The following is a 24,129-nucleotide window of genomic DNA, read 5'->3' on the forward strand; positions in this document are numbered from 1 at the left end:
GTTGATACCCTTTTCCCATTCAATGTCAAAGACTTGACTATGTTCCATGTACTGAGCACAGTGTTCACAATTATTACACAGTCTTGTATTGCCCAAAGGACCAAAGGGCAGGAGCTCAAAGGCAACATCTGTGTGTGAATGATGTGATGCTGATTAAGTCATAAGCAAAAGTCACTCAGATTCAGAGTTCCTGACGTCTTAGTGTTGGGAAGTTTCACACAAATTCTGGCCTTTTCCTTATAGCTCATCAAACCTAAGAAGACCACTGTCCTCTCTCTGGAATATTAATTTCAGTGTGTCTAAAGGATGTCTGAATCATGTAGTGTATCTAAGAAGAAAAAAGTAAAAGTATGAATGTTGTTTCAAGAAAGGGTTGCCCCAGGGTGATTCTGTGCTCCTCTATTAATTAATTGGTTTTGGGGGTTATAAGTAACAGAAACCAAGCAAAGAAAGGAGGGGGGATTATTATAACGAAACAATGGTGATTAATAGAATCCATGAGCAGATATGGTTATGGAACTTGGGAAAAGCCTAAAGCCACGAAATAGAAACTGGGACTCTTGCCCCAAATCTGCTTCTTGTGCATACCTGCTATATTCTCCTCTCTCTGTTTCTCTCATCCACAAAGCACTACCCTTCTTTAAGATATTTGTTTAAAAAATTTTTTTAACCTTTATTTATTTTTGAGAGATACAGAGACAGAGTGCCAGCAGGGGAAGGGCAGAGATAGAGGGAGACACAGAATCTGAAGCAGCTCCAGGCTCTGAGCTGTCAACACAGAGCCCGATGTGGGGCTGGAAACCACCAACCATGAGATCATGACCTCAGCCGAAGTCAGAGGCTTAACCGACTGAGCCACCCAGGCGCCCCCATTCTTTAAAATATTTGTATTGTGAATTCCTCATTACTGGAATTATTCCAGTAGAGGATGAATAACCATCATTTGAGACTATGGCGAAGACATATCCTGGTTAGGTGGGAGAGAGGGAACTTAGATTAAGTTATATATATGGGCTATTCTAAATGTAATATACTACGATTTTACCAGCTTAGGCTACCATATACACAAGGATTGCCTTCCATTTCACTTTCTCACTGTCTCTGTTAATAGTAACATTGGTTTCTTTGTCTTGTCTATATCCCAGTCCTTCATCTTTTGTGTGGAGTCAGTCATTAGGTCTCATCGGGTGTACCTCCCAAAAGCCTCTCAAAAAAATAATATTAGTTTTCTCCTAACAGTTGTAGAGCTGTATGAAAGGTAATGTAAGCATGAGCTCTTTCACCTACAGATAAATATTAAGACAGAGTTGCATCACAAAAATAAAAACACAGGCTTTGGAGTTCAGCCTCAGCTCAAATTTTGTTCCCAATTTTACTAGCTGTGTCACCTTGGAAAAGTTACTCTCTGAGGCATTTTCTCCACCTACAAAGGGGGAACCTAATATTAAACAATCTCACTGGGTTATTCGGCTAAATAACTTTTATCTCTAAAGCACTTTCTGTTTCTATTAATGCAAACACCAACTGTAAATGCTTAATGAAGAGTAGTTATTAATATAAGTAATAATAAATGCAACACTTGTATAACTTCTTTCTTTATGAAACTTGTGCACCTACATTCTCTCATCTATTGTTCACAAAAATCCTGAGAGGCAGATAATATCCCCATTTTAGAGATAGGGACACCAAAGAAAAGAGAGATGGTAACACTTCCTCAAGTAGAATTCTGTAGAGATCATTCCAAAAGGGAGTGAATGCCCAGTTACTAGAAGCTCTAGCAAGGCTATCCTGCCACCTATGATAACAGGTGTAGTAGAGATCCCAGCTTTTGGAAGGGCGACTGATTTGGTGATTTCTGAGGTCCCATAGTTGGTCATTTTTTTTTTTTTTTTTCAGATACAATAGATATTTATTTTTTACTGGAAACTGTTCAAGGATCTGGGGATACAGCATAAACAAAAACAAGCAAAACAAACAAACAAACACCCCAAGCAGACAAAAATCTCTGCCTAGAAATATACGAATACAGAAAATATTATGTATAAAATATGTAATATATAAAACAGAAAAATATGAAAACATAGAGCTTGATTTTCAAAGTGTTTTCACATATACTCTTCATCTAAGTACCCATAAACTCCCCCCATCTTTCCCAGCCCCCTCCTGCACTTCAGGAACTAGAAAATTCTGTTTTAATTTGTGTGCCATACCCCCTCAAGGGTCAAGGCGTATTCAAGGCCCCTAACCAGAAAAGCGCACGGGGGTCTTGGAAGACGGAAGGAGAGACTGCGGAACCAGTGTTCTGGCGGTTGCGGTTCTCGGAGGGAAGTCAATTCCGCGGACCGGTAGTGAAGAGCACCAAGGCTTGTTTCCGGCCACCTCAGCGGGAAGCGGAGACGCAGGCAGCTGGATCTTCGGGAACTCAGATAGAGGTGTAACTGCGGTCGCGGCGGAGGAAGTCGGGAGAACGTCTGCGGCCGCCGGGCCAGTGTTGGGTCCCCGAAGCCTGTGAAGATGGTGTTGCTTACGATGATCGCCCGGGTGGCGGACGGGCTCCCGTTGGCCGCCTCGATGCAGGAGGACGAACAGGTGAGCTGTTCTATCCCCGCGCCCCCAAGTCCCTGCCAGAGCTCTGTGCTCTCAGTACCGGATTTCTTCTTAGAACGCAGGCGACCTTTGCGACCTCCCGTGCACTCCCGACCCCTCTGAACTGCTCTTTTTATCTTTTGGCAGTGGAGAAACTACTTGTTAGAAGAAATCTTTCCTGAAGGCGGAGGTAGATTTTTGCCTTTCCTGTTTTTTTGTATAGAAAGACGCTCCGGCGTAGGGATAGGTTCGACTGATTGTGATCACCCAGTGTTGTGTAACTCTTAGAGACTTTGGTAAAATTCGAGATTTCTATTTTTCTGCTGCTGTTGAGGCTAACCGGTCCTGGGAGAAATCAGCTCCCAAGTTCTTCAACCTCTTTCACTGTGGCACTTGATCCTTGACCTATCTTGATGACATCTTTTGAAAGTGGGTGAGATAATATTGCCACATATAGACACCTGTTTGAAGTTCAGTACAGTACTTACTTTCAAGTTTATGTCCAATTCCCACCTCCTCCAGTAAGCCTTACTAAATTCCTACTATTGGGATTATAACTTCTGTGTTATATTTCTGTTAACGCCTTGTACCTTTATTTTGCTACTTTCTTTTGTCTTTCAATAAATTGAGATTCCTCTGAGGCAGTCGACAGGTCTTAATGATCTTTGTGCTTCTCATAGCTTTTACGGCAGCAGCTTTATGCTAATAAGTGCTCAAAAAATGTATTGAATTGATTTAAAAACAACAGCTTCAAATATCTTGAAAAGTAAGCTTTGTGCCTTAGAATCACAAGGGAAGGTTCTGGTGTGAGACAGATTTCTGGAGCAAGGTGGGGAGATCTCTGAAGAAGGGAGGCTGAAAATGAAATTTATGTAATTTATTTAAAGTGATCAATTTTAGTTTACTTTCTCGAACAACCTAAGTTTTTTAAAAAAAAAAACTCAAGGCCTAAAAAAAAGATGAATTCTAGAAAATTATTTTGCACATATCTGTTGGATTTTTCACGAAAAAAACCCCAAAACCCTTATTAAGCACATCAACTGTGTCAAGCATGGTGATTATACAGGTTAGAGGACACAGCCCCTACTTTCATGGAGCTTACAGTTTAGTGGAAAAGCCAGAAAACAAATAAGCATTATAACATAGTATAATTGCTATGGAAGAGGAAGAAAGCTCTGTGGTTGAACATGGAAAAGGTATCTAGGTTGGTTTTGGGAGATCAGGAAAGTCTTCCCAGAAGAAATGACTTCTCAGCTGACAGTGTTGTTTAGTAATAAGGAAAGCTTCTATTTGGTTTTATGCCTTTTTAGGTTTGACTTGGAAATATGTTTATTTTCACTTTTAGGAGAGTAGCAATACAGATCACAAAATTGCAGATCCTGCTAAGTGAAGTATTTTCAATTTATTGTGCAAGACAAAGTCTAATCATTTATATAAAATTTGAAAAATATAATGTGCCCTTAATATTCAATTGTGAAATATTTTTCTTTTCTCTCAATTTGTTAAGAATTTTCTAGGACCACTCTGCAGAAGGAGTGAAATTGTTAAAATAAATGCAGGAACGTGACTTGAGCAAGGGAGATAGTGTGGAGAAATTTTCCTTAAAGTATATATGTAGTTTGACTGAGAAATGGTTTTTCCCAGGGAGGAGTCTGTTCAGTTTATTGCATTAGATTTCAGTGTGGGCAAAGAATACAAAGTGAATTTGAAAGTCTGCTTAATATTAGTAGCTCCTTACTCTCTGCCTTGATACTTTATTGAAAAAGTAATTGATGTATTATTATGTGTTTCTTAATTCCAAATTAGGTGTTGGTCTACCAAGATGGATTACTTTGTTTAATTGACAAAGAAATTTTCCACAAGAATATTTTTGTGATGGCAATTCCATAATTATTTCCTTTAGGAATTTAGGCTTTGAATGATAAAATCTTTCCCCGATTTTTAATATCTACATTATGAGTCTTAGACTCATTTTTATTATGTTAATAGTAAAAGGAACATTTATAGAATGCATACTACATGCCAAGCACTGTGCTGAAGCCTGTCAAGTATTTGATTTCATTCAATCTTCATACCAATCATATTAGGATAGTTTAGTGGTATTCTTCCCATTTACAGGCAAGGAAGCTCTGAGGCATAGAGACGATAGGTTTTTTTGTATGAGCCACATAGCGAATAAGTAGTAAAATGGAATTTTTCATCAGTTTCTTAATATCAACACTTGATATTTTCGGTCAGATAATTATTTGTTGTGCAAAACGGTCTTGTGCATTGTAGGATGTATGCTAGTAACTCTGGCCTCTGCCTATTAGATGCCAATAGCACTACTACCACCTCCACACCTCCAATTGAGTAATATTCCTGGACATTGTCAGATGTGATCTGGGGGTGGGAGGGCAGAGTCACCCTGGCTTAAGAGCCACTTAAGCCAGAGTGGCTTAAGAGCCACTGTTTTGGTTTTTTTTTAATGGTTATTTATTTTGAGAGAGAGAGCAGGGGAGGGGCAGAGAGAGAGAGAGAGAGAGGGAGAGAGAGAGGGAGAGAGAGAGAATCCTAAGCAGGCTCCGCACCATCAATGCAGAGTCCGATGCGGGGCTCAAACCCATGAACCACAACATCATGACCTGAGCTGAAATCAAGAGTGAGAACGCTTAACCGATGGAGCCACTTAGGCGCCTCAAGAACCACTGGTTTTTAATCAGTATTTGTCTGACTTCAGACCAGAGCCTTAGTGCCTAACTGGTACACTTTACAGCCATGTTCTAAGACTTTTTGATAATATATCTACTTCTTAGGAGTCTAAAAATAACTTTTCAAGAAATGGCTATTTCAGCCAAATAGTTTTTATTTCTTTTTATTTCTTTAAATGTTTATTTTTAAGAGAGAAAGACCGAGTGCAAGTGGGATAAGGGCAGAGAGAGAGGAAGACATAGAATCTGAAGCACGCTCCAGGCTCTGAGCTGGCACAGAGCCCAGCATGGGACTCGAACTCAGGAACCGCGTGATCATGACCCCAGCTGAAGTCAGAAGCTTAACCGAAGTCGGCAGCTTAACCGACTGAGCCACCCAGGCACCCCTCAGCCAAATAGTTCTGTAGTCAAGTACTTTAATTGTTCAGGCCAAGTAATTCAATGTTCTTTTTCAATTATTTACACTGATAACAGATGTTGTATGTTACTAGTGCTAGTCCTGTATAAGCTGCCTTACTACTGGAGGTGAACAGTTATTCAGATAATACAGTGGAGAGTAAAATTCAAAAAATGATGTAGGCAGAGTATCTCATCCACTGTTTCCTCTGTGCTCAACTAGAACTATCAGCCTAGGGCGGTAGAGAGATGAACTTTTCTTTTCAAACCTAGACTCTCTGATATTCTATTTCCTTTCTTTCTACCTTTCTGGTGTGTTTCTACTTTTTGGATGTTTGCATCTCTTCATCTACCTTTGTGTTCTACCTCAAAATGAAGGTGTTCTCTTCCCTTTCATTTTGCCCCAGCTCTGTGGACTTGAAGACGATATTTGATCTAACCAAGTATTCAGCAGGGAGCACCAAAAAAGCAGATAGTCTGTTGTACATTTTAAACTGCAATGCTCCCCCAATTATTGAGGGTTCATTAGTCACCTTACTGTAATTGCTTTTAGAGGAAAATGGTTGGTTCTTGGTGCTGCTGGCCTTTGACCAGCCAAGTACAACAGGGATTTTAAAATGATAAGAGCTTAGCTAAACATTCCTATAAAGACAAAAGGTGGCATTTGATATAGTTAGTTGTTCAGCAGTCCTAGGTGATAGCAATAAAAAGTGTTGTGATTGTGTGGGAAATTTCTACCCTGTACCTGTTATATTATATATATATATATAGAACCAAATCCTAAATACGCTATTGCAGATTAGTTTCAGAAATTGTCCATTCACATCCATTTCATTATTGGATTGCTAACACATCTTTCCATTATACTGTATATAAGCTTCATGAAGTCTGTTGTAGATGAAGTGGAAAACAGAATGAGGACATCTAATCTGTTTTTAGGCAGTCTGGAGGCTGTGGGCCTTTTGTGACTTTAGTCTTGAAAGCAAACTGAGGTTCTGTCTGTACAGTGGTGAATATGTTGTTTTCTGAGATCTAGATCAGAGCTGCCAGTTCTGATCACAGTTTCCTGAGAATTTCCTATGAATTAGATTTAATATGAAATAGTAAGATCACCCAGAAAGTGGATCTGCTATCACCGAAGCAATTTTAATTGTAGAGGTGCTATCGCATGTTTAGGAACGCAGACTCCAGAGCTAGACTGCCTGGCTTCAGATTCTTACCCCTCCTCTTATTGGCCTCTTGTCCTTGGGCAAGTTTGATTTCTCATACAGGAAATGGGCGTAATGATTCTAATCACCTCATAGGGTAGTTGTAAAGCTTATTAGAGTTAAATTATGTAAAGTGTTTAGAACCGGGGCTGACAGAAAGTGAGTGCTTTCATTTAATTTCATTAATTTGCCTATTTCTGAAAATTTTCCTTCCAGTTCCATTTTGCCTTTCTTAAAGTTCAGACTAGAATTGTATGTATTTGTGGGTACAAATATGCAATAAACAGGAATGGGTGAATGAACAATTTTCCCCATTACAAAACTAGCCTGCGCTTATTGTAGAAAATTCAGTAAAAAAGGAAAAACAAAAGGACCAAAATGTTAATGGTGATTATTACCAAAATCTTTACTTAAATTGTATACATTTTAACATAAAACCTTAATCTCTGTATGTGTGTGTATATGTATAAAATTAAATAATGGGTAATGCTGTAAGACTTCCACCTAGTTTTTTTTCACTTAGTGTGTAGTGAGTATCTTCTCATATCATTAAATATTATACAGCATTTTAATGGCTGTATAATATTCCATTGTATGAATATGCCACTGTATAAATATGTTATTTAACCAATTTTCTATCCAATTACTGAACATTTGTTTTTTTATTTTTATATACATTTGTAGTTGTTTGTTTTAACATATATGATGTGTATGTATATTTTCAAAGATACAGAATTGTTGGCTAAAACAATATGTAAAATTTTGTAACTTCTAATACATATTGCAAAAATACCTACCAGAAAGATTGTGCCCGCGTTGTGTTCTCAGGGAACGGTGATGCTGATGGAACCAGCACTGTAAAATGTTGGTTGGCGTGCCACAATCTCTGTGTAATCTCAGTGTCATTATAGATCCCCGAAACTGCAGCATGCTTTCGGCCATAGTTTCTTGTAGTCCGTACAGTGGTTAGTCTCTTTCTCTTTGGTTGCAGTGATGTTTACAATGCTTCTTATAAAGTCAAAGGATTTATAGCAGTCTTTATTTGACTGACAGTTTTTCTGCCATTTATTTCTTCACCTGGTTCCTTTGCCTTTAGTTGTCAAAAACATTTTTACTTAACATCTGTGGTTGTGGTTATTTTTAAAACACCAATTTCTGAGTTCCACCTCTGAGATACTGATTTAATTGGTTTGGAGGTAGAGATAGGGCTTGATTAGTTTTTGTGCAACCCCCAAGTGATTCTAGTGTAAAGCCAAGGTTGAAAAATCATTGATGTATGTGGATATTATTCCTTGGCACTTTAGTAACATTTCCAACTTTATTTACATCTATTCTGTCTACTGCTGTGGGGTCAGATCTCTTCCAAATGCCACATATAATGGCATTGGTGAAGCAAACAATTTGGCAAGTACCATTCATTTAGGGAATGCAGGATATTGTGCACTAGTTCAAAGCATATGGTAGTTTTCACTCTCCTTTACTAGCAGATCAATCATGAAAAAAATATGCGATACTGATTAATATAATAATGTTTATTGTTAATACATAAATACATACATATATATTAATATAGAAATACTTCTTTAGAGTAGTATAACAAATCATTGCCATAGGGACAGTGCTAAATAAGATAAAGTGATACTTCTAGTGGGCTCTACCTAACTCTCCTGGTTCACTTCATGCTAATTTACTTCCTTATTCGTATTTAAATTTCCAGTTTATTATTTAAAAAAATTTTTTTTAATGTTTATTTTTTTTTGAGAGAGAGAGGGGGGTAGGGACAGACAGAGAGGGAGACACAGAATCCAAAGCAGGCTCCAGGCTCTGAGCTGTCAGCACAGAGCCTGACGTGGGGCTCAAACTCACGAACCGTGAGATCATGACCTGAGCCGAAGTCAGACGCTTAACCAACTGAGCCACCCAGGCGCCCCTCCAGTTTGTCATTTTACATATGGCTTAGGATCCTGTACTTGTACATTTGCTTATCTGCCACTTTCACAATTTTATCATTGCTTCCTTATTTTTACTGTTAGCTAAGTGGTTCACTATCTAGAATTTTAAGATTTCACTTTGCACTTTTTAAAAGTCAGACCTCAGATCCAGTCCTTGGGAGAACCTCAAATAAATGCTTTTTAAATTTAAGCATTTAGTTATTAAACATCTGTCAAGAAGAGACTGTGTTCTGTTGTTTAATCCAAAATAAATAATCCAAAATAAAATAATTCCTTTCTATCACATGGCAAAAGTGTGCTCCTGCCCCTGTATGTGGATGAATAAATAATATATATTTGCTTTCCGTTCCATTCTTTGCCTTTTGGATTGAATAGGTGAATGAGGTATGATGTTCTCCTTTTGAGATGACACTGGTATTTCTCAGTAGGCTTTTTTCCTTCCTTTTTTTAAAAAATTATTAAACTATTTAAAAATTGTTCAAGAAAATATACCTGTAATTCTATCATCTGAATATTGTTATTTGCATTTTGTATGTATATATCTCTTTCTTTCCAAACTCAGAAACCAAATCTATTCACTCAGTAAAGAATATTTGACTTTTCAATCTTGGTCCTTACTCTTGTTCATTTGTACCTAGTTGGAGTTACAGTCTTCTTAGTAATTTGCAGTGATGGGTGCATACATTTAGTTTTGCTTAAATGCTCAATACTGTAACACTTAGTGGAAGATTTTGCTTGATATTCCAGGATAAAAATGAAATTCACCAGTCTGTTGTTCCCAGGATTTTCTCCTGAGTATAGAACATGTTGTGCAGTTATGTGCCAATAATTGTGCAAGTGAAAGGGGTTAAGAGGACCCATTTCCACTGACCTAACAGTGGAAAGAACACTGGATTGAAAGTTAAGAGTGGCTTAAAGGCAGTTGAGAAGTACAAATAACGTGATTTTCGTGAACAACTAGGGGTTTGATCTTCTTTTTTGCTCTAAAAGTAGGGCATTTATGGGGCGCCTGGGTGGCTCAGTTGGTGAGGCGGCCGACTTCGGCTCAGGTCATGATCTTGCGGTCCGTGAGTTCTGGCCCCACATCGGGCTCTGTGCTGACAGCTCAGAGCCTGGAGCCTGCTTCAGATTCTGTGTCTCCCTCTCTCTGACCCTCCCCTGTTCATGCTCTGTCTCTCCCTGTCTCAAAAATAAATAAACGTTAAAAAATTTTAAAAAAAAATAATAAAATAAATAAATAAATAAATAAAAATAAAAGTAGGGCATTTTTTAAAAAAAATGAATCTTATCAACCTTTTTTATTTTTTTATTTTTCTTTAAAAAAATTTTTTTTAATGTTTATTTTTGAGAGGGTGGGGGAGGGGCAGAGAGAGAGGGAGACACAGAATCTGAAGCAGGCTCCAGGCTCCAAGCTGTCAGCACAGAGCCCAACGAGGGGATCAAACTTGTGAACTGCAAGATTGTGACCCAAGCTGAAGTCCGATGCTTAACCAACTGAGTCGCCCAGGCCCCCTGGATTTTTTAAATTTTTCTTAAGTATTCTTTATTTAACTAATCTCTATACTCAGTGTGGAGCTCAAACTCAACACCTTGAGATCAAGAGTCGCATGCTTTTCTGACTGAGCCATCCAGGGGCCCCTGTATTTTATTAACCTTTAATGAAGGACCTTACTTACATAGTGTTCTCATTATATAATGCTTCTCACTAATTGTTATGGCTGTTTTTTTGTGTGGAAAATTCTTAAATGAAGGTGTCTTCTTTCAGTCTGGCCGGGACCTTCAACAGTACCAGAGTCAGGCTAAGCAACTCTTTCGCAAATTGAATGAACAGTCCCCTACCAGATGTACCTTGGAAGCTGGCGCCATGACTTTCCAGTGAGTATAATCCTATTTCTTTGTGATCATTTAAGTATGAAATACAGTAAATTTAAGTAACACCTGAGAACAATGGTAACAATTTTTCAAAAGTAAAGAATATTTTAAAAATACAGTCTCTTCATGGAAGGAACTTCCCTGGCTCTAATTCTGCAAAACTGAAATCTTGGTTTGTTTATTTAATTTGCATACAATAAATTAACTGTTTTATCCTGTGCATACAGTAAATTAACCTGTTTTATCCTCTGTCTAATGAATGCTATACCCATCGTGCAATAATAGATTAATTTTTTGCTTTAGGAGTTTCTTAGAGCCAGATGTCTGTAGGTTAATACTCTTGCTCAAACATTTACTAACAAGACAACCTTGAACAACCCACATATACCTCTCTAGGGCCTTAGTTTCCTCTATAAAATAGGGGAAATAGTCATAGTTTGTGAGAGTAATTAGGGAATCTATTTATATCTCTTAGCATCTTGCCTGGCACAGAGAGAGTATCAGTAAATGTTAGTTGTTAGAAAAAGGAAAATTATAAAAGATAATTTTAGAGCATCACAATCAGTGGTATTAGTGCATATAACTGAGAAAGGGCTCAAATAATTCCTGCAAGTAATTGGTATTAAATGTTTAATACATGTCAAGTTTGAGGGTGATTAAAACAGAAAGGATTAAAAAAGAGAGGACAGGAAGATCAGAGGAAAATAAAAAAGGATTAGCTAAATAATCCTTGCTATTTTAGGACCTCAGATGCTAAGATAATATAGACCTGGGAAGGACCTGCCTTGTTTAACCTTTTTAAAGGGAGGGGAAAATTTTCCACCCATCAGAAACAAGCAAGTATACAAAACTAAAATCGAAACAAAACCCTGGCTTATTGGTTAAGAATGTAGTGGATGTGGGGCGCCTGGGTGACTCAGTCGGTTAAGTGTCCAACTTCATCTCAGATTATGATCTCACAGTTCGTGAGTTCGAGCCCCGTGTTGGGCTCTGTCCCCCCAGCTGTGCTGACAGCTCAGAGCCTGGAGCCTGCTTCAGATTCTGTGTCTCCCTCTCTCTGCCCCTCCCCTGCTCTCACTCTCTCTCTCTCAAAAATAAGTAAACGTTAAAAAAAAAAATTAAAAAAAAAAAGAATGTAGTATATGAAACATTTTCTATAAATCTAATTTTCAACATCAAAAAATATAGACACTTAATTATATGTATAATTATATATAGTATCTTTATTTCTATCATGGATTAGGAACAAAAGATCTAGGGAATGGAATTGAATTCCTAATGGAATTGAAAAGAGGTTTTCTCTTGTTGGGTTCCTTTATAATTTCATCTCATCCTTTATTTCAATCTAAGAGTTATATTTTAAAGATTTATTCTTTACCAGACCGTATATTAAGTTCTGCCTTTAACTTATTAGCAGAGAGAAACACATATACAGACAACTAAACTTTATACCTGAGGGCAAGAAGTGCTGTAATTCATTTATAAATGACATGCTTTGGGAGTAGAGAGAAGGAAGCAATAAATTCCCATTTGTAGGGAGCAAGTTTGGGGAAAGGGGATAGAGGGAGGGAGAATACAGAGAAATATAAGCAGAAATCTATGAGGACTTGAAAGAACCTAAACTTGGAGAGCAGCATGCTGTTTGGCATATTGGGTGTATGATGGAATGTGGCCCACACCTGCTTTGGAGGCCACAAATACTATACCAAGGAGTATGATTTTATTTTATAGGTATTAGAGAACCCTGAGAGTTTTTAAGCAGAATAATATGGTTATATTTATATGGTTATATAAAACTTGTAGTTTAGAAGATGGTCTAGACTAAAGATAAGGAGACCAGTTGATTTAGATGCCCAAACACATCAGTATCATTATCATCACCACCATCATCATCATTTTAAGGGGCCTGAGAGGTCATATAATACACTATAAACTATGCTCTGTGGGGTCCTAGGATGCCTTAGGAGCCACATAGCAAGGGTAGGTATAGGGGTATGTGTAATGCTTTGGGCCTTTGAAGTCCTACTTAAACTAATGACCTGATTTTATTTCATGTGCATATTGATCTTCTGAATATAATTATTGCTGAAACAAAGAGTCCTGTGGCTAAAGAGACATTGAAAATCACAGAGTTAACCTAATCTCTTTCTGAGACATCTCAGACACGTTAGCCATATAGCCCCTTCCAGAGTGCCAGGGAGCACCTCTTATAGGAGGAAGTCAGTTCTGTTATTGGATAATTTCTTGTATTGGACAGTTGATACAAAGTTCTGGCCTGGAAATTAGGGAATATTATTTATCTTAAGGTCATTATCTGTACCCAGTAAACATTGTGGCATTAACTTCCAACTATGAAGTATCCACAAAAGTTTCCATTTCCACTGTTTTTCTTAAGGCTAGAAAGAGTTTAAATATGTATATACTAATTTCCATACGTAATCAAAGGTAGATGGGGGCGTCTGGGTGGCTCAGTTGGTTGGGTGTCCTTCTCTTGGTTTCGGCTTAGGTCATGATCTCATGGGTTGTGGGTTTGAGCCCTGCATTGGGCTCCATGCTGACAGTGCAGAGCCTGCTTGAGATTCTCTTTCTCCCTTTCCCTCTGCCCCTCCCTGTCCCTTCTCTGCATGCAGGCATGCACACTCTCTCTCTCAAAAATGGATAAATTTTAAAAAAGGTAGATGGAGTCACAACTCTTGAGTTTTCAAGAAAAAGTCTTAGGTATTATGATATTTTAGCTGGATTATATAATAAACAATTGTGAACATGTTTAAGTACTTCTTTTGGAATATAATTCTCATAATGGGAAGATGTTTGCTTTCTGATTCCAAGGATTTGTGGTTTGCAATTGATTTTCAGATTTAGTTAGCTTCAAAGGGCTTAGGCTAGAATATGTTCAAAAGTCTGTAGGGCACGAAGAGTCTGCTTCAAATTGTTGGAGGTATTGTTATTCTACAGACAACTTTTTCTCTTCTTTTTTTGTGTCTCTCCAGCTACATTATTGAGCAGGGAGTTTGTTATTTGGTTTTGTGTGAAGCTGCGTTTCCTAAGAAATTGGCTTTTGCCTACCTGGAAGATTTGCACTCAGAATTCGATGAACAGCATGGGAAGAAGGTGCCGACTGTGTCTAGGCCCTATTCCTTTATTGAGTTTGGTAAGTTTTCTCCTCATCTCTGTATCAAGAGAGCAAACAGTTTGGAGAAGCTGTTTGTTACACTGAAAATGTTACACATTTTTTTCTGATGTTTACCTACTTAAGTTTTGGGTTCTGTCTTTTCCTTTCCACCTCTGTGCTTTTGAATGAATGAAAGTTGCTTCTCACAAGTAATTTTCTGTGGTCTTTTAGTCTTTTCCTTAGAATTTGTTACCCTTTTCCCTTTTTGTGATTTGGATTGATTCTTCGTCAGAGTCAAGAACTGTGCCTAAAGATCTATTTGGTTGGCATGTAGTAGCTGAGTTCTTTCCCCCAAACCACACACACATATGCACAGTCACAGAAAAGTTCATTTTCTGGAGGTCCGAATATAGAAATAAGAATGACATTTTGTTTCTTTTAATCCTCTAGTTAAAAAAAATTACTGGAAGAGGTATGGCATTGGGGGACAGCATTTACTACCTGCAGAAATAGTGAGCATGGGTGTCCATATTTGTATAATAATTATAGAAAGACTCATCACTGGTAAAGTATCTGATGGCAATAAATCAACAGAAATGTTTTGGGTACTCTAGAGGAAGTGAGAATAAGTATGATTAGATTATATTACTGATATTTTTAGTTAAAAGAAATTGGTTTTACTGTTTCTGAATTTCTGAAGTATTTCCATTTTGCTAGCTAACTGGTCATCTTACTTTTTAGAAATAAGGAAAATTTTAGGAAAACACTCCAGTATTTCATAACTACAAACTCTCCAAGTGATAATTTTTATAATGTCTGGTTTTTCAGATTTTATTTTTGAAGATAATAGAGGTCCAGTAAAACCAAGAAACCAGTAAGACTGCTACATCAAGGTCACACGAGAAATAGTTGATACACTCAAATTAGCTTAAAGGATTATATATGAATGGGTTTTAGGTGAACTGCAGGTACAGTAACCTGAGATCAGTTACACAGTAATTGTTTCCATCCCCAGGCCTGAAGGGATAAGAGAAAGGAGCAGTTTCTGAAACTGCAAAGGACAAAATTTATAGAGAAGGCCATCTTGAGAGGAGGAGTTACTCTTGCTGGAGGGATGCTGCCAGCCCAGGGTGACTTCTTGGTGGGGGGGGTGGGGGGAGGGGGGTTCGGGGAACAAATACCCTGACATCACTACCTGCTTTCCTGCCCTACTCTTGGGGCTCCCCCATTGGTCGAACCTAACCTGGAAGACCCCCCCCCCCCCCCCCCCCCCCGGAACCAGGAGCCCATGATGTAGTCCATGCAGGTCAGCTGCCCAAGGCAAAAAGCATGGTGCAGAAGGGTAGAGAGGAGGTCTAGAGAGGCAAACGAAAGGTATCCAGCACATATCACTTAAGAAAATGCCAAAAGTTGAAAATAAAATCTTTAGTAATAAGTCATTCTTTTTATAGTTTTGAGAAATGCAGACATGGTCTAAACATGATAGCTGCAGTTTATAGTGGTATTTTGGGAAACTCCCTGCCACATGTTTGCTTTACCTGAAGTTTAAGAACAGAGTGAAATTAGGAATGTATGTTAAAGAAAATACTTAAAAAAAATTTTTTTAATGTTTATTTATTTTTGAGAGAGACAGAGAGAGCGAGCGAGGAGGGGAGGGGCAGAGAGAGAGGGAGACACAGAATCCGAAACAGGCTCCACACTCTGAGCTGTCAGCACAGAGCCCGACAAACTGTGAGATCATGACTTGAGCCAAAGTTGGAAACTTAACCTACTGAGCCACCCAGGCACTCCATGTTAAAGAAAATACTTTAAGACCATGTTTCCCCCCTACTTTTAATGACAGAACCTGTAGTGATGCTAGATTGTTGTCAGGATCCTTTTCAGGAATATAGAGTTAAGTACTAAAACCCTGAGGATCCTCAGGGCATGGTTTGAAAATAATCTGCTTTCAGGAAAGGCTTACTATAGTGGGTCTTACTTTCTATAAGGACCCTGATAGCAAAGACTTCAAATTTGAAGGTGTGCAGAGGACATTTCTCCTGAATGGTCATCTGTCTTCACATTTTACAAATGAAAACATCAAAACTCAAACTTTGATGTTCATTCAAGAGCTTGGTTATCCTATCCCTACTCCAGTACTTTGATGGGCAAGGTTGTTAATGGTCACTTTTCTTCGTTATTCTAGATACCTACATTCAGAAAACCAAGAAGCTTTACATTGACAGCCGTGCTCGGAGAAACCTAGGCTCCATCAACACGGAACTGCAGGATGTACAGAGGATCATGGTGGCCAATATTGAAGAAGTGTTACAACGGGGAGAAGCACTCTCAGGTATGTAAAACATTAAGAGTCCTGTAGGGCGCTTCTCAGTCCACAGGTAACGATAGCTTATTTTGGGTTACGTTTTTCACTGTCACTCTATCTAGTACTGTTAAGAATTCATCTCTCAGAAATAGATTACATTAGGGGTGACTGGGTGTGGCTTAGTTGGTTAAGCATCTGATTTTGGCTCAGGTCATGGTCTCATGGTTCATGAGTTTGAGCCCTGCCTCGGGTGAGCTTGAGCCCCGCCTTGGGATTCATTCATTCATTCATTCTCTCTCTCTCATTAAATAAATAAATAAATAAATAAATAAATACCATCAAGAGACATAGCTTACATTACAAAACTTCTTATATGATATGTTTTTTCCCAGCATGATTAGTTTTTATTGAGTTGGAACAGTGTGAAGGTCCTATTCCATATCAGAAGCAATTACTTCTACCAAGATATTTACAACATTAAGCAAATATTTACAGAATCTCTTACATAAATTAAGGGAAATGAAAAGAAGAATGAGAGGAAATTGTCAAAGATTTACTGCAGTGGTTTCCTGACTAGCCACTTTGGGAGACTTTATTGCTGCCAGATCAAATGTTATAAAATGCCATTTTCATCAAGGCATTCCTCTGCTGAAAAACTTTTAAAATCTGTGACTACAAGATACGATCTAGTCTGGTTTCAACTTACTTTTTGTTCTTGCTGAGTGCTTGTCATGTGCAAGGCACTGTGTTCTCTGTAACGGAAGATAAGGAGATTGCAGACTTCTTTCATGCTCTCTAGTTCACAGACATTCTGCTTCAGCCAGGTCAGCTTCCTCACCATCCTGGACCTGTTCTTAAGATCTAGGTACGAGCCGAGCCGCCTCTTCAAAGAAGCCTTCCCAGGTCCTGATAGCCCACGTCATGTTAATCTCTTTTGTCCTTTAAACTCCTAAGGCACTTAGCTGTGTAATGGTTCTTTTCTTTTTTTTTTTTTTAGCACATAATGGGTGTGTGTACGTGTGTACTTACTTACCTAATTTGCCTTAAAAAAAAAAAGAACCATATATATATATGTATATATTTACCTAATGTTTCAATGTTACCCATGTATTTAATGTACTCGTAAAGGTAGCGTTTATATATTTCATATACTTCTTTTATTTCTTTCACAGTAAGGATCACAAATAGATGCCTCCATGAGTATGTCTTGAACTTACCCTATGACATACATGAGTAAATGGGTTTTCCTTTATTATGAACTGCAGATTGTAACCTTTATGTCAGTAGTCAGCAGTTGTCCCAGCATGTAGCTTCACTCTTTAAGCATCAAATTTTGGGTGAGTGAGACTGTAAATTTTCATCATAACAGACTTAGTTTCTACCTGGGATAAAATAGACCAGCACAAGAATTTTTCTTAAATCCAAAATTTGTATATTGGTCAGTTTACCAAAAGTGTAAAAGGATCCTCTTGTGCTTTGCTGGTTACTACAAAGCTGATGTGCTGATTGAAAAAGAAGACATTAGACCTTTGAACAGCGTGGGGGTCAGGGACTCCACATAGAACTTTTGACTTCCCAAAAACTTAACGACTAATAGCCAACTGTTGACTGGAAGCCTTACCCATAATAACATAGACAGTCAATTAACATGTTATTTCGTATGGTACACATATTGCATACTGTATTACAATAATGTAAGTTAGAGAAAAAATGTTATTAAGAAAATCATAAGGATGAGAAAATACATCTACAGTATTCTATAAAAAATCCATGTATAAGTGGAACTCGCACAGTTCAAACCCATGTTGTTTAAGGGTCAACTGTACAGTTGTAATCTTTAAAAAAATTTTTTTTAATGTTTATTTTTGAGAGAGACAAAGAGTAAGTGGGGGAGAAGCAGGAATTCTCTTACTAGTGCTTATTTCATACGATGTGATATTTGTTCCGCTGCCCAGTTATTCTCAGCAGATTTAGATCCGCTTAGCAAATATTTATTTTTTGAGCACTGAGTATTGCCAGACCCTGTTCTGGGCGCTGGGGATATAGCAATAGACACAGTAGTTAAAAACCTCAGTCCAGTGAAGTGTCCAGTTTAGTAGACTGGCTGGAAAAATTCCTCGCAGCATTGTCATGGTTATTTCTCATCTCCTAACTGTTTTCTTGTGTGACTAAGTGTTTTTCTTACAGAACAAATTGCTAATTTACAAGTGGCTGTCATGACTGTGTCATTAAGTAATACCACATTTCTCAACCAATTCAGTCTCTGTTAAGCAACTCCAAATATTCCAAAAGTATTCTCTAAAGAACAAACAAATTCGTGTTGCAAAATAGTCTCTTTAAAAAAATTTAAAGAAGTAAAATGACCAAAATTCATTTATGTCACACCAAGAATTTGTTTTTATTATTAAAATATGTATTTTAGTCCAGTCTAGCTTGTGTCTCTCTGGCTGTTTCTCTAAGTGCTCAGCTAACAGTTATAACAGCATTACAAATGTCCTTTTAGAAAAACAAAACTTGGTAAAAGTTTCTAAAAAGCTTAATTTGGTAGGTGTTGGTGGCTTCCTAGCACCTGTGATTACGTTTTAGTTACAAGACAACTTTCCTGTGTCTGTTGAAACATAATTTCTGGTAGAATCATAATAGTCTTTACCAGTGGAGAATCTTGGGAATTTGGGAGCGGTCAACTTTGAGATACAGCTCAGTACTCAGTTTGTGGTTCATTGAGTTTTCTGGTTACTGAGTCTTATCTTACATGGATTATCATTTTTTTCAAAATATGAGAGAATAAGATTTAGACCATTAAAAGATGATGAGATGATTATTATCAGCCAGCATTTATCAGTCTTATCATACACAGGCATCGTGTTCACTTCACAGGCATTCTCATGTACTTACAATCCTGTGATACAGTTAGTGTTATTATCCTCACTTTATGTAGATGATGAAACTGGGTTTTAGTAGAGGCTCAGTGAATTGACCAATGTCACATGGCTGGTGCAGCTGAGATTTAAACCAAAGACTCTGAGGTCAGAGCCAGCACTCTTAACCACCTCGCTATACAGTCTCAAGAATCTGAACATAATTTGGTCTGATAATTTTTTTTAATCTTTATTTATTTTTGAGAGAGAGACAGAGTGCAAGTGGGGGAGGGGCAGAGAGCAAGAGGGAGACACAGAATCTGAAGCAGGCTCCAGGCTTCAAGCTGTCAACACAGAGCCCGACATGGGGCTCAAACCCACGAACGCTGAGATCATGACCTGAGCTGAAGTCGGACGCCCAACCGACTGAGCCACCCAGGCGCCCCTGGTCTGATAACTTTAAAATGCATTGTGGATTTTACAGTGCATCAGGATCATGGATTAATCAGTATATACAACCTAACCTTTAAAATAAAAATGAAATAAGCATCGTGGTTGTTTGGCATAGTGCCACTCATTTAAGTTATTTTTATGTCTTAATACATTAGACAAAATACTTCAGTGACTAATTAACATTTTCCTTTTTTCCTCTTCAACAGCATTGGATTCAAAGGCTAACAATTTGTCCAGTCTGTCCAAGAAATACCGCCAGGATGCGAAGTACTTGAACATGCGTTCCACTTACGCCAAACTTGCAGCGGTAGCTGTGTTTTTCATCATGTTAATAGTGTATGTGCGATTCTGGTGGCTGTGAAGTAGTGAATCCAGTCACTGGCAAGGGTGAACCTAGAACCCGGCAGGTGTGTGTTTTCAGGAAGCTGAGCTCACAGAGATGTGTATTAGAATTCCAAGTGGAACTTCTGCCTCTAAGGACCTTGCAAGAAAAGACATGTCCTGAAAACGAAATGTTACACCTCATTTAATGAAGCTTACCCCCTTTGTAGAAAGTCTCTTTTGGGGGCAGAGACTTTCTCTGGGTGCTGAGCTGTGTATGCTAGGGAACAGTAGATTGTTTTCTTTTGTTTTTTCCCCTCCCAGTGTTTTTACATTTTTAAAACAGCACTGAGCGGGGCATTTTCTTTTCTAATGGAGCCATCAGTGAGATCTGGCTTAGCCAACCTGTGCTAGCAACAGTCTGAAATTCCTTCAGAAAAGGCAGCCCTTTGGGAAGTTTTCTGACTCTGTCTGATCAACATTCCTTTTGTTGGTGACATTTGTGACTTTCAGTAATCTTGAGTTTTTGAGGGCCTTGTAAACAAGACTCCACTCTGTGAAGGTTAATTGCTGTGCTGCGAAGATCTTGTCTGTCGGCCCCTGTAGGAAGTTAGCCTTTGTTGTTTCCCTTTTATGATATTTTGCTTATTGCACAACTGCTTTAGGGTTAAACGAATTATATTAAGATGCCTTGATATTATATTATAGCACTCCTTGATTAAGAAGCTAAAATGTTTTCTGTCATTTACTCCTTAAAAGACTTAAATTTAGTTTGGGACATTCTTAATTGTATTTTTCAGCATCTCGTTTATATTAATATAAGAGTAAATATAACATACGGATAATCAGAAACCCCTGACTTAATGGGAAGAAAGGCCCAGCTCATCACTACAGCTTTGTCCTGCCCCCTTTTTCTCCACTGTAGTTTCCTCCCTCTCGTTTCCTCCTGCTGACACTTTAAAAATTCCTCTGCACCCAGTAGTTTTCATGTCCCATAAGCATCCTCTCAGGATATTCTCAAATTTCAAAATGGAAAATGTTCAGCCACGTAGTTCAATTTAAATTTTTACACAGCAACTACTCAAACAACTAGATACATTCATCTGAGAAAGTCTCCGAGAACACCTCGTACTTTCTTCAGTTTATGTAAATTCTCTGAGAATGTTCTAGAGATAGATAACTCATTTACAGTGGCTTCTATTAACAAATAAAAGTATCTATGATTTTTCCCTTTTTGCTCAGGGATAATGGGGATTTCCTTTTACCTTCTGAGGTAGAATTTTTTAAATGGGGAGAATAGGCCTTTTAAATATTGTCACAAGGGTCTACAGTATAAACTACAACTTACACATACTGCACACGTTTCTTTCAGTTGTACAGGAAAATGAGTCAACTTCTTTTCTTTACATCTTTGGAGAGAACTTTAACTAGTAAACAGTTTTATAACTAAGGGATCATCAAAGCTACTGTCCTGATTCCTGATAGAGGTAAAAAACAAAACAAAACCCTATTTCCTTAGAACAAGAAGTGGCTTGTAAATTCCTGATAATTTACAGAACTAGAATAAATTTTTTTTTTTTTTTTCCATTTTGGACCTAAATCTGCCAATTGGAGTATGTGCATGAAACATGAAGTTACTTTTTATAGAGAATAAGTGCTTTTAAGTCCCTAAAAGGCTTGTCCCTAAAGTAACGATGTTGGTAATAAAAGCCTGACAGTCTGAAAACCCAAGTAGTGGTACCATAGCATCTGGTTCTTCTATAGGAGTGGAGAGCGGCAGCTCATTGTTGAGAGTTGCATGCAGCAACCAAGTGGTCAGCAATGAAATAAATACTTCTAGAATGTTCCCTGAAGTGTGAAGTTTTGTTATCTAGTTATTTTATGTACACATATCTCTCTGGGTACATTTCTACCAAAACCCAGTGGTTAATTGAAAAATGAGAAGGGGGCAGAATGATGAAAGGAATGAGAAAGTGGTTTAATGTTACGACGGTTGAAAAATGAGAGAACAAGACTATCGTAATAGGGCTTCCGCTTCTGTTCTTTATTGGAGGTAGTGGGAGGATCTGACTAGATGAAGTGTATCAGCATCTAAACAGGCATCTAAAATAGAATGTAATAAGTACTGTCTAGGGCTAGTGGGGGCACATTAAGAAAGGACACCCTACTTTGGGAAGGAGTGTTGTAAGGGAAGAAGAATAAGGTATTCCAGAAAGAGTCAATAGCTTGTGCAAAGTCATGAGTAAAAGAGTGAGGCCCATTTTGGGGATTGTAATTCTGTTGCTTCAACCCAACTCCTTGGGTGAGTTTGGGCACTTGAGCCTTGAGGAAGAACTAGACTGGTCACTGTAATAAAGAGATACATCTACCACGCTTAACGAGTTTATAGTACACTAACGTCAGTGACAAGAGATGGCATCAGATTTAGGGTTTCGGATGATCATTCTGGCCCAAGTACGAGAGAGCTGTTCGGGCTGAGCCTGAAAGTAGGGAGATGAAACCGAGGAGGCAGCAACGGTAGAGTGAGACCTAGGAGACGGGTTTCAAGCCATTTTCAAGAAAAGAGTTATCCCAGGTACCAAATAAGTTAATACAGACAATGTTTTCTTACATCTCACATTCACATTTTGAAGCAAGTACTGTTTACACCATACGAATGAAGAAACTTTACAAAGGCTGCTTCTCTGACTCACAGAAGAGCTAAGTGATTCGCCTGATGTTGCAGAGCTAGAACGGGACGCAGCTGAGATACGAACCTCGTCAGTTTGGCTCCAGACTCTGTGCTTTTCTCCACTCTGCTGTCCAATCAAGAGATCAAAATAAGTTCCAAAAATGTATTTTGTTTTCCGGAAGGAGATGTTGAATTTTAGAGTTATGGAACTTTGTCATACAGGCAGAGGTCATTCAGAGGAGTGGGGCAGACGTCAGGTCACAGCAGGTTGAGGGTTGTGCGCCCTAGGGACTGAAGGTGGCGGACTACTTTTACAAAGTAGTAGTTAGGGCACTGAACTTCATAACATGCTTTTATTAGGAAATCTCACAAATGTTAAAGAGTAGTAGTATTTGGGGCACATTGTACATCTGTTCATTTAAATGTCTAGTGGTTATTAAGCTTTCTGGGAAATCTTGAAAACCTAATGAAAGGTATGTGCCTTTACCCCAGAGAAATGTTCAGTGTATGTGAATTCATGCATTCATACAATGAGTATTCAAGAGCCCCACAAAGCCTGTTCGCGATGTAGTGGTCTATGATCCCCAGTTAAGTACTCAGATACGTAGGAGTGGAATTCAAAGGTAAGTACCCAGAAGCCTTGAAAACTGTCCAGCTATGGTGACTTGGAAGAATTCTACAGTTTGAACTAACTTTGTGAATGAGATGTATTTTTGAAAAATTCTGTAAACCGCCCCCCCCCCCCAATTCTATCGAATATTTTCCTGTAATACATTCAGGGATCTGGTTCTATAGAAAAATTTTAAAACTTTGGTCTTAGTTCCTCAAAATCACATTTAAGGATCTCAAATTTTCTATTCTCTACTTGTCACTAGGAAGTCTTGCAAAAGCAAATTAAAACAAATGGAGAATCTTTTCTCATACACAGTATTTAAGAATCATGTATAAGAAAACATCTCCTAATTTAAATTCCTATCTTGGGAGTTTTCATAACTAAGGGCTTGAATGTTGGTGGCCACACAATTAAGGCTTTTGGTTGGTGTATTTAGCAGAACCGAGAGCCCATCGGGTTGTCTGCAGACAGCTCAGCAAAAAGGCAGAGAGCATGGTTGTACAGGTGTACTGTAAAGGTACCCAAAGAAAATTTTGGAGCATGTATGACATAGTTTGAAATAGAATGGACAAATTGAGTCAACATCCTGTTCTTACACGGTTGACCCAACAGTATAAAACTGTCTCAAGCAATTTAATCACTCCTAACTAAGTTGATTTCAAGTGCTGTAACTGAATCCATATTTTAGATTAGATTTTTAATTTTTTTTTTTAAATTTACTTCTCTGTCTCCCTTTACAACTTTTTGATATTTCTGGCTCTTGTGTTCTTGTTTGCTCTTTTTCATCCTTGTTTTTTATACATCTTTATTTGCTCCTTTTTCACTTGATCTCAATGTTAATTTACCATTTTTCTACATCTGATTTACTTAAAGGTCAGCAAAATGATTTTCAAAAAGCAAACCTCCTCTTTTCTTCTATGTCCTTTACCCGTTCTCTGCCTCCCCCTAGTTTCCCCTCACTTTATATTCCATTTTACTTCACTTCCCTAGATGCTGTTTTTGCTTAGGAGTTAATGTAATGCTCCAACTTTGCTTCTGTAATTGAGAGCTTCAAAATCAACTCTGTTGACTCTATTTTCAGACCTTATTTTA

The 24,129-nt window shown here is 38.1% G+C and overlaps 1 protein-coding gene across 1 annotated transcript; it reads left to right on the plus strand.

Annotated features, from left to right (window-relative positions):
• Nucleotides 1-2,478: 2,478 nt before the first annotated feature.
• SEC22B (SEC22 homolog B, vesicle trafficking protein) lies at nucleotides 2,479-21,599 on the plus strand. The gene is made up of 5 exons (XM_019458030.2): nucleotides 2,479-2,589; nucleotides 10,598-10,707; nucleotides 13,695-13,855; nucleotides 16,002-16,148; nucleotides 19,639-21,599. The coding sequence occupies exons 1-5, from the start codon at nucleotides 2,515-2,517 to the stop codon at nucleotides 19,791-19,793; spliced, it is 648 nt and encodes a 215-aa protein (XP_019313575.1). The 5' UTR covers nucleotides 2,479-2,514; the 3' UTR covers nucleotides 19,794-21,599.
• The last annotated feature ends 2,530 nt before the right edge of the window (nucleotides 21,600-24,129 follow it).

This window comes from Panthera pardus, unplaced genomic scaffold, assembly GCF_024362965.1.
Source record: "Panthera pardus isolate Hobbes unplaced genomic scaffold, ASM2436296v1 HiC_scaffold_11, whole genome shotgun sequence".
Lineage (NCBI taxonomy): Eukaryota > Metazoa > Chordata > Mammalia > Carnivora > Felidae > Panthera > Panthera pardus.